Here is a 19,508-nt window from a genome sequence, read left to right as displayed (position 1 = left end):
TAGCTTGGGGTATTGATTTAAGATGCTTATATAGAAAAACTGAAAAAGAAGTGTAACAGCCATGCTTTTTTCTGGGCTTATCTCGTTGTAAGATTAGTTGGCAGTCTTGCATCAGTGTTCTCACCAAAATGCGAGAGGTGCAAGATGTTACTGGTATCTTCTTAGATAAGTAGAAAGTAATCAAGAAATTGATTCAGTAAAATTTTATATGAAAGTAATATTCTTTAATAAAATATTTGGCTCTGTAATTATAATATCCTTCTCCAGAAAGTTATTCCTACTTGTTTGTACTTTAAAAAATATATACATTGAAGACTAAATCATTTTGTACATAAAAACATCTTGAGAAATGGAATCAATCTCTATATTTATATTAATAAAATAAGTAATGATTGATTTTTTTTTGGCTCCCAAGCAAAAGTCTTTGTTTTACACCAATTTCATCTCTTCACCAGCAGTCTCTGGTGTCACAACTTCAGAGGTCCCCTCGGAAACCTGTCCTGGTTTCCTAGTTCCTAATGCAGTCTCCATCTCTCTGCCTGGCTCAGTACCCTTCCCAGCCTTGTCCAGCCAGCATGTTTCCTTCTGTCGCCAGGTCCTGCTTTCCGTTCTGATTGGGATTGTTTCCGTATGGCTTCACAAATAGGCCACACTCAGCGTTGCCTTTCCCTGCACGTGCACACACCTGATCACCCTGCCCCTTTCTGTCTGCAAATCACAGTCACCCACCCTCCGTGAAGCCCCTTGAGTATTTCTGTCCTCAAGCTCCTCTTGAAGCTGTAGGGTACTCCATTCGTCCGCAACATGCAGCCTCACACGCACTGTATACTGTGTAACCTGTATTGTATCCTAAAAGGACAGTGTCTGAACCTCCTCTGTGTGACTAGTTGAGCAAAGTGAAAAGGAACTGAACTGAAGGGGAAGTACTGGCAGCCAGCACTGGTTATGCCAGAGCCAGTACTTCCATTTCTCACCTAAAATGAGACTTCTCAGATCCTTTCCCTGGAATCTCCAACTCAAACCCGCTTCCAAAGAGCTCGCTTGATTTCGTCAATGCAAAGCATTGCTGGGACGCCATCCCATGTCCTAGTGGAATCAGCACAGGGACCTAGGTGGGCGTCCCCGGGCATGGAGGCAGTGTGGCAGTGTGGTCAAGAGACAGGTTCGATTCGTTTTCCAGACCCACGACCCCTGTGTGACCTTGTCACTTAGCAGATTGGCAAAAATTTTAACTGATAAGTGTATTATAATAGTCATATATAAGTGTAGTGATTCACCCTATTAAGCTTCCAGAAAAGTGTTATTTTCTATTCAGACTGTTTTTGCCAACCTGCAGTACAATTCCGGCTTGAAACACTTGAGAGCTTTTATCTTTTTTAAAAAAGAAAAAACTTTCTCGCTGTGCTTAAGGCAGAACAATGTATTGTTTTGGTGGCTACTTTGTACATTCATAAACTGAGGCTTTGATTAATACACGGTAGTGTTTGCTACTTAGATCTTTTGTAGATAGAAGTAGGAAAGTAAGAAGTTGGACACGTGCCAGTTTACATATGGGGCTCATTTAGAAAATTATAGCTAGTGTTGGTATGCCGAACGTTTAGTGGGTGTTCAGGAAGAACGTTTAGTGGGTGTTCAGGAAAAGCGGGAAAGAGGAAGGAACGGAACACAAAGGAGTAGGAAGGGGCAGCGGTTTATTTGCATGCAGCCAATGGGCAACGCGCCCTTACTCTTTTGGCAAGCTTTCAAAAAACAGGAAAAGTGGCTCTGGTTCTGCTGTAACTGGGTCCTGAAGTGAAAATGGTTGTGACAATTGAACGAATTTTAAGAGGCAGGAAGATCGGTTTAGTGTCAGCTGCAATTAGATAATCACCCGCGGGCGCCTGCAGGTCGCCGGGCACGGAGCCTCCCGGTGGCAACAGCGGCGCGCGGCGACAGGGTGGAGCTGGGAACCCGCGCCGTTCTAGATGCGGGCGCCTGGGTGTTCGGCGCGCAAGGTAGCGTCTCCAGAGGGTGGGCGGCCCCTCTCCGCAGGTACTTTCGCCTCTGCGGCCCGCCGAGCCGCAGAAACAGAGCCGACACGGAGCAGACAGCAGCTGCTTCTCCCGGGGCGCGAGGGGCGCGCAGACGACGCGTAAGATGGCGCCCCCGCCGCTGCGCGCGGAGCTGCTCCGGGCCCCGCACCGCCGCGCCCGCGGCCGCCCCGCTCGGCAGGGCTTCTCACAGGGTCTGACCCCGGAGGAAGCAGCCTCGTTTTCCTGCCCTTTTGAAGAAAAGGCAATAAGCGTTTTCTTTTGGACACTTTCATTATTGTTGTCAGTAAACGTTTCACTCGGTTCTGCATTTCATAATTCCTTCCACTGATAGAAGTTGACGGAGGAGATGTCTCGGAGGCTGTCCAGTGACGGAATTCTGAAGTCAGAGCACTTTCTCCACAAGATTTTTACGCACACTCAAGTCAGTGGAGAGGGAGGTGGCTTCGGTTCCCCAAAGCTAAAAACGGTGTTTATGTTGATCCCGCCCCCTGAAGCCGAGGACTGTGTGTTGTCAGTAAGCATAGCACTCATGTGTTTTCGACTATGGAAGGCATTTGGAATGACTTTATAATTTATTATTCTGTCATTTCGGTTAAAAGGACTGCGGTGAGAAAGAATGGACTACGTACTTTTTGTCAGTGTTAGCGATAATTAAGCATCCTGTGCACTTCTGAGTAAATCTTGTCCACACTTCCCTATCTGATTAATTTGATACCTAATTAAAAGATCGCTTACCGTAGCTTTAGGAAGCTCTTTGTTAAATACTTTTTCTTGAAAATTTTATCTTTACATGGTAACATTTTGGAATTTAAAAAAAGAAGAAAGCTTTTTTCTTTAAACCATGCTATCGTGTGATCCTTTTTAATTTAATCACCTAAGACTGTTTATGTTACTTACATTTTTATTGAGACACCTATTTTTAGAACGTGTAAACCATTCAAACAGCAGGAAAAAAGTGAATTTAACATTTGGTGATAGAATGTTGTAATGGAAGGAGCACTAGAATTTTATCCTGAAGATAGGCATTTCTGTTCAGTCCTTACTGGTTACTGGTTATAACACCTTTTCCAAATCTGGCCTCTGAGCCTCTGTTTCCCCATCTGTCAAACAGATGTAATTTGTAAGTTTCAGTTAATTTAATGTGTATGGAAATACTTAGAACTTCAAAGTGCTATGAAATATGTGATGTCTTAGGGATAGGAAGACTTATTTATAAACTCTCTCAAACTTGCTGCATAACAGATGCATGGATTTTAGCCTTTAACAGTTCCTGGGCTTATACTGGAGAGTTGAGAATAACCTACAAGAGAATTCAGTCTTGGTTTATTTTAGAACTTTCATTCATTTCAGAATGCCTGTTCCCAGAAGTCAGTCATTTCACAAATTTCTTTCATAGAGTCTTTTAGACTAACTAAAAGATGGATTTTTGAATTGATAGCACAGTCAAGAGACTTTGGTTTATGAAAATCATGTTATTCAAATATTTTTGAAGTCATAAATTCTCCCAAGAAGAATGGTGTGCCTTAAACATAAAGAGAGTAATAGCCTCAAAAATGTAACACGTTTTCATTTGGGGGATAAATTCTAGTGTCAGAATACGTGGTGGGGGTGGGAGTGGGAGTGATAATGCTGTTGATGTGATGGTGGTGGTGGTGGTGATGATGATGAGCGGCCAGAGAGGGGAGACTTTAGGGGCTCCCCAGAACAGAACTAATCAAACTGTGCCCCTCAGATCCCCACAGAAGACTTTAAAGGAGTCTGAGGGGAGAAAGGATGGTGGGGAGTGAGGAAAGCCTAATTTTTCCTAAGTGGCTTTAGGTTTAACTCCTTTGTGTGTTGGGGAAATAGGTTCTGCCCTTTGTTTTCTGTTTGGTTTTTACCACTGCATTAAGAAGACGGTCCAATTCATCTTAAGTCTATATTTGAAGACCATAAATATTGCATTAAAATCATAACTTTATGCTTTCTAGTTTTCAAGTCCTTGCCAGCTTTTAAATGCATTTATGTGTTCACACTATCTTTTTTTTTTTTGGCTGCGCAGGATGTGGTATCTTAGTTCCCCAACCAGGGATCAAACCGGCACCCTCTGCATTGAGAGCTCCAAGTCTTAACCACTGGGCCGCCGGGGAAGTCCCCAAACGCTTTTTTTTAGTATATTAAAGTACATAGGACACAGCTGATTCCCATTTTAAAACTTTTTGAGAAGGAAAAAATGAGAAAACAAGATAAAGTGAAAGAAGGAAAATAAAAAACTAGAGCAAAGAGTGGCACCTTTGTGCACCATGCCTGTCTCGGCACAGAAAGTTCTTTGAGGGGAGGCTAGCTCTTGTTCATCTGTGCGGTATTTGTAAGCTCATCAGTAGGGCTGTTGAACATACATGTTCAGCAGGACGTGAGTGTCTCGGGGAACTGTCATCGGAGGACACTGTGACTAGAGTCACACAGGAACAGGCTGTGTAAGGGGCCCCAAACTGTAGGAAGAGAGGATCCTGTAAAGAAAGCTCCTGGGGCTAAGAGCTTTCTTTCATGTACCAGAACTGGGAACACTAAGGAGTAAGGCCGAAAATCAAATTGTAGAACCATGGCACAGAGTAATTTTTACCATTTAGCCTTAATTTTTTGGTTTTTAATGTATTTAATGTTCACTTTGACCCTATTAACACCCCCAAAAGTGGTATTATCTTGGAAAAATCCGTATATCATTTTGGTGTTCTTGAAGTTTAATTACAATGAAAGACTTTGTAATATTTGTCTCTTTCATTTTGTTTCCTTATCCACTGTTTCCATTACAACTAAAAACATTTTAAGTAGAAAAATATTTTTAGTGGCTTACATGGTAATAACACATATAAATGTATATAGCAAATTAACTCGTTAGCCTCACTTTAAGCCCCTCCAAATAGTTCCTTAAATAAGAGTGGCCGTCTTTGCAAGCTTAGGACAGACGTCTTCACCTGAAAATGGGCTTGAGCTGTTCTGTGCACTGGTGAGAATTGAGCTTCTCCTTTAGGTTCCTTTAGTAGCAGTGACCCCCTGTCCTTTATACCTTCTGTGCCAAAACACAGGTGTAAGTACTCGTTCAGTAAAACTCCCTTGGTGTTTGGGGGACATTTCTTTTTTTCTTCCTTCCTTCCTTTTTTTTTTTTTTTTTTTTTTTGCCACGCCACACAGCTTGAGTGATCTTAGCTCCCTGACCAGGGATTAAACACAGGGCCACAGCAGTGAAAGCACCGAGTCCTAACCACTGGATTGCCAGGGAATTCCCAGGGGGACATCTCATCTCATGCTTTCACCTCCTTCCCACTTTTATCTCCTTTCCTCTAGCTTTCTCTCTCTCGTCTCCTTTCCCACCATCTGTACCGAGTTCCAGAACACTTGGCTCACCTTTGAGTTAGGAGCACTGGTCTCCTGGCGTGCACCACTTGCAGACACATTCTCGCCTTTGAGAAAAGTGTCCTGTTGAGTGGATGACAACACATAGATTCCCCAGTGCTTGTTGGACGTAGCCCCCACTTGATCCAGCTACTGACGCAGGTGATGGAGGGAAGTGAAGAGGGGAGAAGAGTGGTGCTAATGGTCTTTTAAGGAGCTGGGTGAAGCACCTGCAAGGATGCGTGAGTCCGCACACAGAGACTGCTGATGAACTGCACGTTCACGTCTGAGCTTCTGACTTGCTTCTCCCGGGACTGTGGACGGAGCTGCTCGGAGGTCTTGCAAGCACCCCAGACTCCCTGTGTCTGGATCTTAGTCCGTCATCTCCCCTTCTTCTCTCCTTCCCAGAACTGCTCTTCCTCAGTGTTCCCTATAGTGTTCCCTATTAGAGTTTAGTAGAGTTCCCTGTGCTGTGCAGTAGGTCCTTGTTGTTTATCTATTTTATATATAGTGGTGTGTATCTGTTAATCCCAAACTCCTCATTTATCCCTTCCCTCCCTCCCCTTTGGTCACCTTATGTTTGTTTTCTATGTCTGTGAGTCTGTTTCTGTTTCGTAAATAACTTCATTTGTATAACTTTTTTAGATTCCACATACAAGTGATATCATATGATATCTTCTTTCTCTGTCAGTGGACATTTAGGTTGCTTCCATGTCTTGGCTATTCTAATAGGGCTGCCATGAACATAGGAGTGCATGTATCTTTATCAATTATAGGTTTGTCTGGGTATATGCCCAGGAATGGTATTGATGATCATATGGTAACTCTATTTTCAGTTTTTTAGGGAACATCCATACTGTTCTCCATAGTGGCTGCACCAATTTACATTCCCACCAGCGGTGTAAGAGGGTTTTCTTCTCTCCAGCATTTATTTGTAGACTTTTCAGTGATGGCCATTCTGACCAGTGTGAGGTGATAGCTCGTAGTTTTGATGTTAAGAACCTTTTGAAGTGTGTGAATAGGCATTCATGATCTGCTGGAGGTCCGTTTGGAAAGACTGTTTGGTGCATTACTGAGAAGAGACTGGAGAGGAGCAGGAATGGGTCTGGGGGAGACAGTGAGAAATCCTCCTAGATTCTCATAGGAGAATCCAGCCGTGGTAAGTGACCGTGTCCTAAAGACTCCAGTGTGTGAACGCACAGGTGAGACTTCATCCTGCCCTCTCGTCTCGGGTGCTGGGGCTCCTGCCAGCACTGCCTCGTTGGTGTTGAACGGGCTCTGCTGCCCTTGAGCCCTTCCTTTCCACCCCAGGGAAGGGCTGAGCAGTGGAACTGGATCACTGTGGCTCCATCCCTTCAGAAGACAGACACACTTGTTAGAAAGAGCCCAGGCTGCCCGGCGCCACTGCACGCCCTTGATACGCCTTTATGGATGTGTATTTTTTTTTTACCTAATGACTAATCTTTTTCATGAAATTTGGGATTTTTAAAATTTACGTGAATGAAAAAAATCCTTTTTCTCACAGGGTTATCTCCTTAATTCCAACATTAACCTTTGGTCCTTGGCCCTTTGTTGCTCTTGTAAAGCTCTAAGGGCAAAGGACTATCCATGAAAGTAGAGAATTCAGGTATTTATCGGCATATTGATTCAGTGTTTGTCACTTAATTTTTCTCCTCCTTGTTTTCCATCTCCCCTTTTCAGGTTTAGTTACTGTGTTTTTTTTCTTTTTTGGCTGCACTGCACAACTTGTGGGATCTTAGTTCCCCAAACAGGGATTGAACCTGGGCCCTCGGCAGTGAGAGTGTGGAGTCCTAACCACTGGACCTCCGGGGAATTCCCTAGTTACTGTATTAAATTCATTACTTGCCTTACCCTCTCTCTATCTCATACAGAAGTTTATAAACTGTTTTATCTTGTAAAATGTTATGTAGAATGTTATATAGCTCAAAATGTAATGATCTAGATTTATTTTTCTCACAAGCAACAACATTGCTCCTACATTTTATCATCTCATAATGTCAGAAATTAAATAATAGTTATTATTATTTACAGTTTTATATTTTGATGATAAATATTTGTAGAAAATTCCAAAACAAAACCATCTGAGTAGGAGGATGGCATATTTTGGAATTGTTTTACATTCTTTATTGAAAACTCATTGGGTTTTATGGGTTTTTTTATATGCAAATGATGTAGTTCTTTGATTGTTCATTTTAAACGAAATAAATCAGTTTGATTTTAAAAATGCTTTACATGTGGAAAGATACTCAACATTACTAATCATTTAAGGAAAAGCAAATCAAAACCACAATGAGATACCACTTCACACCCATTAGGCTGGCTGTTACTCAAAAATCAGAATATAACAAGTGTTGGCAAGGATGTGGAGAAATTGGAACCCTGGTGTATTGCTGGTATAGTGTTTCATCTTGAGATGAGGGATAGTGGTGATGGTTTCACAAAATGAATGTACTTAACACTGCTGAATTATATACTCAAAAATGGTTAAAATGGAAAATTATATTTTGTATATTTTATCAGAAAAAAAATCTTCTCTCCAATATTGTAGTTGAGATTGACAGTGTCAGATATGTTGCTAGGTATTTTTTGTGTGATTCTTATGTTGTGTACGTAAACTCTAGGGCTTATGTAGTTAGTTCATCATCATCTTTGTAGAGTTGTGAAATGACTTAAGATTGTTCAGCTAATTGGTGGCTTTAGCTAAAACTCGTATTTGGTTCTATACATTGATTCTTTTGTTTGTCCAACAAACGTTTATTGGTTGCCTAATATATGGCAAGCATTACGGATATAAAACCTTGCTAGGCCAGGCTGGTAACCTCCTACTCCTGGGTGCAGGTTGCAGTGGGTGCTGTCCTAGTCAAGAGGTAGGTGACCTGCCTTTGGGTGAACTTTGTCCCTGCAGAGACAAGACCGAGGGAGAGTGAACTGTGGTAGGTTTGCTGACAAAAAGTGATAATCTTTGGTGTTTGTTCGTTTGTTTTTAATTGGGGTATAGTTGTTTTACAATGTGTGTTAGTTTCTACTGTACAGCTAAGTGGAGTTCCCTGTGCTATACAGCAGGTTCTCATTAGTTATCTGTTTTATACATATCAGTGTATATATGTCAGTCCCACTCTCTCAATGCATCCACCCCCCCCTTTCCCCACTTGATGTCCATAAGTTTGTTCTCTACCTTTGTGTCTGTATTTCTGCCTTGCAAACTGGTTCATCTGTACCATTTTTCTAGATTCCACATATATGCATTAATATATGATATTTGTTTTTCTCTTTCTGACTTACTTCACTCTATATGACACTCTCTAGGTCCATCCACGTCTCTACAAGTGACCCAATTTCGTCCCTTTTTACGGCTGAGTAATATTCCATTGAATATATGTACCACACCTTTATCCATTCATCTGTCGATGGGCATTTAGGGATAATCTCTGTTTTTTAACTTGGTCTTATTTTCAGTGTTAAATGATGAGTGGCTCATTGATCTCTTTATTTTGAGGGCCACCAGGGAAGCCCTCATTGATCTCTTTAAATTGGTTATTACAGGGCTTCCCTGGTGGCGCAGTGGTTGAGAGTCTGTCTGCTGATGCAGGGGACACGGGTTCGTGCCCCGGTCCGGGAAGATCCCACATGCCGCGGAGCGGCTGGGCCCGTGAGCCATGGCCACTGAGCCTGCGCGTCCGGAGCCCGTGCTCTGCAACGGGAGAGGCCACGACAGTGAGAGGCCCACATACCGCAAAAATAAATAAATAAATAAATAAATAAATAGGTTATTACATAAGCTAGTTTTTATAGTATAGGCAAAACCAACAGAGAAAATTGTCATAAACCAGGGTAGCAGAGCCAACCCCTAATATCAATATTTGGCAATAAAGAACTTCGTTGTTTTATGGTAATTTAGATACTTAAAGTTTTCTGTTGCCTATCTTCATTTTCCCTTTGTAGTTTTCACCTGGAATTACCTGCCTACCCCTTTTTTTTTTAAAATATTTACTTCTTTATTTTCTTAAGAACAAAAGCCTCGGATTTCCCAGGTTGTGCAGTGGTTAAGAATCTGCCTACCAATGCAGGGGATACAGGTAAGAGCCCTGATCTGGGAACATCCCACATGCCTCGGAGCAACTAAGCCTGTGCGCCACAACTACTGAAGCCCACGCACTTAGAGCCCGTGCTCTGCAGCAAGAGAAGCCACCGCAGTGAGAAGCCCACACTCACCGCAACTAGAGAAAGCCTGTGCGCAGCAACGAAGACCCAATGCTGCCAAAAATTTTTTAAGAAGAGGAATAAAAATCTCTTACAAGCAACACAGTTGATTTTTTTTTTTTTTTTGACCATGCCATGCAGCATATGGGATCTTAGTTCCCCTACCAGGGATTGAACCCGTGCCCCCGGCACTGGGAACATGGACCCTTAACCACTGGACTGCCAGGGAAGTCCCTACCTGCCTACTTTAGAATCACCTAGACCATCATTCTAAATTCATTACATTCCTTTTAAATCAGGCAACAAAAGTCATTTGTTTAGGGTTTGTTTTTTTTTTAAGGTTGAAGTTAGTTTTAGTATGTTCTTTCTAGTGATGGTGATCATTCTTTGAATACTTCCTCTTCTCTTTTAGCTCCATCAAACTATAAAAGAGATTGGGGGGGGACCCAATTTTACTGTCCATGAGTGAGAGTTTTCTTGTTGAAATTAATTTGCAGAGAACATAATAATGAAAGTGTTCTAAAAGAGAAGAAATATTTAATTGCAATTATCTGTATATCATACTATTTAAAGAAATTCTGTCAAGGATTTCTAAACTGTGTGAGGTCTTAAGTGATGCATACTTCGAATAAATTCTGTTGGAAAATTCATTGGAATATAAGTTTGATTGCAATGTTAGAAATACTCAAAAAATTAGGAAATTAAAGGAGATAAAATACAGATACCAAATACTAGAGTCTTTAAAAGGATCATAAGAGGGAAAAGATATAAATACTATAGAAGACATCGTATAAAGTTATTCTGGGGATCTCCAAAGAAAAGACTAAATTAAGGAAGTAGAAAGCAAATGCAGAAGGAGTCCATAGAGATTCGAGAAGATACCAGATATAGGGCTGAGAGTATTTTTTATTAATGCACCGGAAACCAGGATAAACCATAATCACTGGGAATAAGAGAGAAAGTAGTATAAATGTAATCAAACCGTTCTGACTCTTGTACCCTTGATAACATGAGAGATCATTTTCTAAAACCACTTCTCTCTCTCTCCCTCCATCCCCCACCCCCAAAATATGGGTTCTGTTATATGATTCTGCGGGACATTTACAATTCTTTTCTACCAAATGAGCTGTGTAACTTCTGTCTAATACTGTGACTCATTAGAAGTCTTGAAAAGAACTGCAAATTGCACTCAGCATCCATGCGAGCTCCAGTGTTGTAGCCAGCGTTTCCCGGAAGCTGAGTATTCACAGGTGTTGCACGGTCGCATAGATTCCAAACTGCTTCCAGTTAAGCCACTTTCTTTACTACAGATGCTTTCAGAGATGCTCCTGTGCTAATGTGCATTGTGAATCTTCTCAATAGTATGGTGTAGTGGGAAGAATTCAAGTAATTTTAGAAGCATTAACTCTTTTTTGAATGGGAGCTGCTGAGAAGACAAATAACTTTTTCTTGAAGTCATTCTTTAGCATTTGTCATTCAGAATTGAAAACTGGAAATAAAGAGCTTCCCCCAAAGGCTAGTTTTAACAGTTGACTCACTGATAAGTGGGAGGAAAGTCTAACTCTGAACTTGTTTCATCTTTTTCAGAAATCGGCCACAGCGGGCTGGCAGAGCATTATGAAAGTTCCCACTGGGGACAGCAGCCCGCGTACAGAAGCGAAGCCAGCGGCAGCTGGGATAAAGTGATAATAGACAGGACCGATAAGGAGGCGTGGCCTTCCATCGCGGGAACAGAGGCCGAATCTGCCTCAGAATGTACGACAGACACTGACTGTACCTCCAGCTGTGGCTCAGAGAACAGTAGCATGGCTACAGGGAGTGCCCAGGGCAGCTTCACTGGACACACCAAGAAGACGAACGGCAATAATGGCCCCAGCGGCGCACTCGTCCAAAGCCCTTCCAATCAGAGTGCCCTTGGGGTGGCGGGAGCAAACGGGAACGGAAATGCAGCCAGAGTGTGGGGCGTAGCCACGGGCTCTAGCTCCGGCCTGGCTCACTGCTCCCTCAGTGGTGGGGATGGAAAGATGGACAACATGATCGGAGACGGGAGAAGTCAGAGCTGCTGGGGCGCTTCCAACTCCAGTGCTGGCATTCATCTTAACCTTAATCCCAGTGCCAACCCAGCTGCCTGGCCTGTACTTGGACATGAAGGAACTGTGGCGACAGGCAACCCTTCCAGTATTTGCAGTCCAGTCAGTGCCGTAGGTCAAAACATGGGCAACCAGAATGGGAACCCAGCGGGCACTTTAGGTGCTTGGGGAAACTTGCTGCCGCAAGAGAGCACAGAACCACAAACGTCCACTTCTCAGAATGTGTCTTTCAGCGTACAACCTCAGAACCTTAACACTGATGGACCAAATAACACTAACCCCCTGAACTCTTCACCAAACCCTATCAATGCAGTGCAGACAAACGGACTGCCAAACTGGGGCCTGGCTGTTGGTATGGGGGCCATAATCCCGCCCCACCTGCAAGGCCTTCCTGGTGCTAACGGATCATCAGTTTCTCAAGTCAGTGGGGGCGGCAGCGAAGGAATCAGCAATTCTGTGTGGGGACTGTCCCCAGGTAACCCTGCCACAGGAAATAGCAATTCTGGGTTCAATCAGGGGAATGGTGACACTGTGAACTCGGCATCAAGTGCTAAGCAGAATGGCTCCAGCAGTGCTGTGCACAAGGAGGGAAACGGAGGGAACGCGTGGGATTCGGGACCTCCTGCCGGTCCTGGCATCCTCGCCTGGGGGCGGGGCAGTGGCAACCATGGCGTCGGTAACCTCCATTCGGGAGCTTGGGGCCACCCCAGCCGAAGCCCCTCTAACGGGGTGAACGGGGACTGGGGAAAGCCCCCAAACCAGCATTCCAGTAGCGACATCAATGGGAAAGGCTCAACAGGGTGGGAGAGTCCTAGTGTCGGCAGCCAGAATCCTGCCACACAGCCTGGCAGCGAACACACGAACTCTTGGGCCAAAGCTGCATCTTCTGGAACGACAGCAAGTGAAGGAAGCAGCGACGGTTCTGGCAGCCACAACGAAGGAAGCGCTGGGAGGGAAGGAACAGAAGGCCGAAGGCGAGACAAAGGGATTCTAGACCAAGGGCACATCCAATTGCCAAGGAACGATCTTGACCCAAGAGTTCTGTCTAATACTGGTTGGGGACAGACTCCAGTAAAGCAAAACACTGCCTGGGAATTTGAAGAATCCCCAAGGTCTGAGAGAAAGAATGACAATGGGACAGAGGCCTGGGGTTGTGCAGCTACTCAGCCTTCCAACTCAGGGGGGAAGAACGATGGGTCCATCATGAACAGTACAAATACCTCTTCAGTATCGGGGTGGGTCAGCTCACCACCTGCTGCTGCGCCAGCAAACACAGGTTGGGGAGATGGCAGCAGCAAAGCGCCAAACGGCCCCGGGGTTTGGGGGGACACGATAAGCTCTACTGCTGTTAATAATGCTGCTGCGGCCAAGAGTGGCCACGCTTGGAGTGGGACCGTAAATCAGGAGGACAAGTCACCCACCTGGGGTGAGCCTCAAAAACCCAGATCTCAGAACTGGGGAGATGGACACAAATCGAATCCAGCCTGGAGCGCAGGAGGGGGAGATTGGGCAGACTCGTCTTCTGTCCTTGGACACTTGGGGGATGGGAAAAAAAACGGCTCCGGATGGGATGCTGACAGTAATCGATCAGGGTCTGGCTGGAATGAGGCTCCAAGGTCCGTGACCAGTGGCTGGGGCAATGGCACAAATGCAAAGGTGAATCCAGGGACAAGCTGGGGAGAGTCTTTAAAGCCCGGCCCCCAACAGAACTGGGCGAGCAAACCCCAAGACAGCAGTGCGAGTAACTGGGGAGGAGCCACTTCCGTTAAACAGACAGGAACAGGGTGGATTGGGGGGCCGGTCCCCGTCAAACAGAAGGACAGCAGTGAGGCCACGGGCTGGGAGGAACCTTCCCCGCCATCTATTCGACGCAAAATGGAAATTGATGACGGTACCTCAGCTTGGGGCGACCCGAGCAACTACAACAATAAAACTGTAAACATGTGGGACAGAAACAACCCGGGCATCCAGAGCAGCGCCTCGGCCAGCGCCACCGCCAGCACCAGCACCAGCACCGTGAGCACCAACGCAGGCGTGGCCGAGGCGCCCCCGACGCACCAGGCCGGCGCCCAGCTGAACCGGTCGCCGCTGCTCGGTCCAGGTACGCGGGGGGCTGTGTGTTCCTTCAGAGGCAAAGAAAAAAAGTTTATTCTCATTGCATTTGCACACATACCCGACGAGTGTTCTTGTAGCAAATCACATTAAACTGTTTTTAGTGCCCTTCACCTTACAATATCGTATTGAATGTTACCCAAAGAGAAGAAAGTGAAGTAGGATTCTCTGATAGCTTTTGATTCAAGAAAAAAAAAACATTAGGCACCTTCAAAAGAAAGGAGAGGAAAGAAGAAATACATCCTCTTCGGAAAGATTGGGGACCATTATGTTAGTTTGTGTTTACTTATTACAAAGTCTTTTTGGTGGTTTTTTTTTTTTTTGGCCTTGCTGCACAGCATGCGGGATCTTAGTTCCCAAACCAGGGATCGAACCCGTGCCCCCTGCAGTGGAAGCTCAGAGTGTTAACCATTGGACCACCAGGGAAGTCCCAAGTCTTCACTTCCTTATGAGATAAACCACTGGTTCGCAACACCAGAGGGCTTTCGTTAGAATTACCCGGGAGCTTGGGGACTGGGGGATACCAGTCTCAGAGATTGCTAGTGTCATTGGTCTGGAGGGAAGCCTGTTTACTGGCCATTTTTAAAGCTCCACAGGTGTTTCTGATGTGGTTAACAGTGAAATAAAACCATTTTTGTAAAATGCGATGGCATTATACAGTACAAATCATGTTTTGATTTCAGTTGAAAGAAAAATGCTAAAATTAGACTAAAATCTTGTGTTTTGAGTTCCTGCTTTGTGCAAGGCATTCTACTAGATACTGTAGTGGAAGAGAAGAGAAGATGATTCAGACCAGAGCCTGCCCACAGGGATCGTGAATTGTGACAGAATAAACACGCAGCCCGGACCATGAGAGAGAGAGAGAGAGAGAATTCAATTCAGCTGGACTTCGCAACTAGAGAACTAACAGAAGCTCCACATCTCTGACTTGAATATTGGTCCATGGTCCAAAGGGTATGCCCGAGTGGTGAGAGGACTGGGCTCCCGGGCTGGGAGGGACCAGCAGGAGAGTATAATCCAGGTGCTTCCCTGGTGCCACAGTGGTTAAGAATCTGCCTGCCAATGCAGGGGACACCGGTTCAATCCCTGGTCCGGGAAGATCCCACGTGCCGCGGAGCAACTAAGCCCGTGTGCCACCACTACTGAACCTACGTTCTAGAACCCGCGAGCCACAACTACTGAAGCTGTGTGCTGCAACTACTGAAGCCCGTGCTCCTAGAGCCCGTGCTCCACAACACGAGAAGCCACCGCAATGAGAAGCCCACACACTGCAACAAAGAGTAGCCCCCACTCGCCGCAACTAGAGACAGTCTGCATGCAGCAAATACCCAATGCAGCCAAAAATAAGTAAATGAATAAATAAATTTTTTAAAAGAGAGAGAGAAGATAGTCCAACTCAGGGCATTATATTCAGGGGCTCCCCTCTTCTACACACTCACCAAGCAAGTAGTGCCAGGGAGGCCCTGCCCCCAGCCGGCACACTTCTTTCCTGGTCACTCTGGCTACTGTGTCCTTAGATTGAGCCTCAGGCAGCCTAATCCAATTTCTAGAATCATTTGTTTCACTTTGGGACAATACAAAGCAAGGCTTAATTTCTCATGCCTCAGAATTTCAGACGACTCCATATGATTATCATGTCCCATCTACCCAGTCTCCAGGAAGTAAATATTCCTATAGCTCCAGCCACTATTCCTTATGGTCACGGTTGTAAGTCCTCTTTGTTGCCAACTGAAAAAGCTATAGCCTGTGGGTCCTCGTGCCCAGAACTGATGTCATTGCTTTAAGTATGGTTTAAACAGTGCAGAATTAGTTGAGACTAACCTCCCTCGTTCCCACAGCCGTACTCCTAGCAATGCGTTCTAAGTTTCATGTAGTCTTCTTGAGCCATGGCACACTATTTTTCTTAAATTGAGCTTAAAATCTGAAGTCTTTCTTTTTGTTAAGGCCACCGTGAGACCTCCTCACTCAGGACTGTCCTTGTGCAGTTGGTGACTTGATCCCAGGTGTAACACTTTGTTCCTGGTAAACTGGCGTTCAAGTCCCCCAGCCTCTTGAGATCTTTTTGAACCCTGATCCTGTAATCAGCATATGAATTTTTCCTTCCAGTTTTATGCCATTCCTAAATGTTAAAAACATGCAATAAAGACAAGACTAAGGATAGAGTCCTTACTCCGTGGTCACTCACTCAATCATCTTATATATGGAACCGAATTTACATCCAGAACCCAACCTGCAAGGGAGTCTACAGTGTAGTTTTCTTTACCTTTGGGCCTCTATAATACAAGAAGGCTAATAGAAAGCAGTAGAATGGATGCTGAGTGCCTGTTGACTGTCACATGCAGAAATTTGGACAGGCGTCCGCCCTCCCCACCCTCCCCACTTGTTGCCAGCATCCAAAATAAAGCAAACTTTCATTTCCACCAACCTGGCCTCTTTATTGGCTTTAGAGCGGTGAGCAGCCGGACCTGGGTTCGGTAACAACCTGTCTGGCGTACGTTGTCACGTGCGTGCACCCTCTCCAAGTGGTTGTGCTTTTGTGTACTGTACTGTACAGTGCTGTATAGAGTACAGTAGTACAGTATCTTTATTTCAAGCCCAGGGTGAGTGAGTGAAACTGCAGCTTGCCCTCCGTCTCCTGTTGCTGACGATCCTTCAGCTCTACCGTCTCCCACCTCCTCTCCCTCCTCGTGAGCAACTCTTTTTGCCTGTTCACTCCATGCCAGCCCCTTGTACTGTATGCCAGCTGTTGTGCTGTACTACTGTACTTTTCAAGGTACTGTACTGCAAGATTAAAAATGTTTTCTTTTTCTGTGTTTGTTTTTTATGCATTATTTGTGTGAAAAGTATTATAAACCTATTACAGTACAGTACTGTATAGCCGATGGTGTCAGTTGGGTACCTAGGCTAACTTTGTTGAACTTACGAACAAATTGGACTTACAAACGCGCTCTCGGAATGTAACTCGTTCGGATGTAGGGGACTTAACTGTATATTTAAAACGGACTGAAAACTACATATTCTGGTGGCATCTCATTGCTGTTGTTATTTTATTCCCAGCCCTGTGTTTGTTCAGTTGAAGAAGGGAGATAATTGGGACTTCCCTGGTTAAGACTGCGCTTCCACTGCAGGGGGCATGGGTTCGATCCCTGGTCAGGGAACTAAGATCCCACATGCGGTGTGGCCAAAAAAAAAAGGGGGACGGTTGGGGGGGGGGTAATGACTCCTCTATCCCATGGACCATTTTTTAAAACTTTAATATCAATGTTTTAATGCAAGATAGAAATTTGTTCAGCCTCATTAAGCCCAACTTTAAAAGAACTTCTATAAAATTATTGACAACAGGGATACCAAATTCACTTGAGCAATAAACATTAAAAGTGGAGATCGTATTTATTTTAGTAGTATGTATTTAAAATTATTTCCTAGCTACCGAAAATATTTGCTTTGCATCAAAGCGTTCTGGTGTGCCTGGGTTTTTAGCGTCTCTTCTAGAGGCTCTGGGTTGTCAGGTGGTGCACTCATTCTGATGTGTATGTTAGTTTGGCCTTGTAGGTAAATTATTTTCTTGCCAGAGATCAACTTAACCTGGAAATACTGTTTTCTTGATCTTCTGAGTGAGCAATTATTCTTCCATTTATTTCTAAGGTTTTAGAACCTGCCACTTGCAGATCGTTTGCCTTCCATATAAAAATACTCTGTAGACATTTCTGCTGCTTTCTCAGGAATTAAAACCTCTTTAACTATAATTACCAGGGTTTTAACATTTATTCTTAGTTTTGACTTAATTAAATAATTTGTAGTATTGTCTTTCAAAGAGATGGCAGTATAAGGGTGACAGACAGATTTTAGGTGAATTTGTTATTTAATTACCAACAGTAAATCAATATTTTTATAGCTGATTGGCCTTTAGCCACAGCTGTATTATTTTATCTTCCCAAAACTTCCATAATTTTTGTCATCTATGTTAATTTTCCTAATTTAATTTTGTCCCTTTGATTTGTAAAACTCCTTCTCCCAAAATGCATTATTGTTTTATGTGTAATTATAGGTAATATTACAGTTAGCAATTGCCGACAACAGCAATTAGGGCTAACTTCCCTGATATTGGTAATAATTTACATAATATATTGCTCAGCATAGAGCTTGTAATTTTAAATGATTCATAGGTTGCATGTACTTTTATTGTGAATCAGTGTTATTGCATTTTATTAGAGTAAAGCATCGTGGGAGCTGATCACATTCTGTTTTTAGTCAGAAAATGAATAAATTTCATAATGGAGATGGTAATATCCATATTTTAACCAAATAACTTAAAATTTGTGTTTGGCTACTTGTATTTTTATGCTTTCTATTCTTCAGTTAGTATTTAAAACATTCCCAGTTCTGTCTCCGAGAAACTGTATCTGTATGAAAACTACAAGTGATATGAGCTGTCAGTGTAACTAACTATCAGTAGTGTCAAGTGAGCTTATGGGCAAAAGCAAAAAGATCAGAATTTGGGTTGATTCGGAAAAAATGAAGTTTGCATATGTAACATAAAATGTTTTTCTTACTAAAGTATAAAGAAGGTGGGGAGATCCTTACTGTTGCCTGGTCTCGTGACCTCTTCTGTGCCTGTAGATAGTGTTGCCATAACCTTCTGGATTCATTAGGGACCCTTATCTAGTTTCATTGCATCCCAGTCCCAGATCAGGATGCTGTGGTAACAGGACTGGGTGTAGGAATGAAAGAAGAATTCTGAAAAATTCTTGCAAAAAATACTTGCAATCAGTGTGTCTGTTGGAACCACTCTTATCGATAATTCCTCCACTCTGTTCCCGTCTTTAAAGACGAATGCCTCAGCTCTTTCTCAGCCCACTGCTGGTACCTGAGAACTGTCTGGGTTCTCTATTATTACTTTATTTGTACCTGTTTAATCTGCCATCTTCTCATGTCTTTGCCCAGATCTATGTCTTTGATGGTTGGTCAAAAGATAAGCAAAAATAATTTTCAGCGTATATTTGCCACTTGTAAATTTTTTTTATAAGAGATTAATGTAACATGAAATTTCTTTTAGGTTGTTACATATAATACCAGAAATAAAAGAGCCACTTCTTAAACTTTAGTTTTTAAACTATTCTTTTAAACTCTTATCATGTTGCAAATACTGTGAATTGAATAGTTTTTAATATAATGGACTTTTAAGTGGGTAGGGGTCAGGAGTGAGAAAAATGCAATTAAAAAAAAAAAACTGGACAAATCTGATTAGATTCAATATTGTCTCCTTTTCACTTTCTCCTAAAAGCCATCCTAAAGATAGATTATCTCAAAATTACTTTGAACTTGAAATTACCATTTGTACTTTCTCTCTTTCTCTGTTTCATTTTTATTGTTTTCTCTCTCCCCTGCTACCCTTTTCAGTTTCGTCAGGCTGGGGAGAAATGCCTAATGTTCATTCAAAGGCTGAAAACTCTTGGGGAGAGCCCTCCTCCCCTTCCACCCTGGTTGATAACGGCACGGCAGCATGGGGCAAGCCGCCCAGCAGCGGCAGCGGATGGGGGGACCAGCCCACCGAGCCGGCGGTGACGTTTGGAAGAGCCGGCGCCCCCGCTGCCGCCCCGGCCCTGTGCAAACCAGGTGAGCCGTGCTTCCCGCCTACCCTGGGTTGGCCGGTTCGCGATGGACCCGGGCAGTCTGTTTA

At 43.7% G+C, this 19,508-nt stretch overlaps 1 protein-coding gene across 8 annotated transcripts in view; it reads left to right on the top strand.

The window, feature by feature from the left end:
* TNRC6C (trinucleotide repeat containing adaptor 6C) overlaps positions 1–19,508 on the top strand; it is a 124,612-nt gene that overhangs the window by 66,795 nt on the left and 38,309 nt on the right. For all 8 annotated transcript variants that reach the window (XR_010838358.1, XR_010838359.1, XR_010838357.1 and 5 more), the window contains exons 5-6: positions 11,214–13,817; positions 19,229–19,444. Coding sequence is in view for 5 of the 8 variants with exons in the window: in XM_059048812.2 (XP_058904795.1) it covers positions 11,214–13,817; positions 19,229–19,444 (2,820 nt within the window). In the remaining 3 variants the exon portion in view is untranslated. The remainder of the gene's footprint in view (positions 1–11,213; positions 13,818–19,228; positions 19,445–19,508) is intronic.

This window comes from Kogia breviceps, chromosome 19, assembly GCF_026419965.1.
Source record: "Kogia breviceps isolate mKogBre1 chromosome 19, mKogBre1 haplotype 1, whole genome shotgun sequence".
Taxonomy (NCBI): Eukaryota; Metazoa; Chordata; class Mammalia; order Artiodactyla; family Physeteridae; genus Kogia; species Kogia breviceps.
This window is presented reverse-complemented; position numbering and strand designations above follow the sequence as displayed.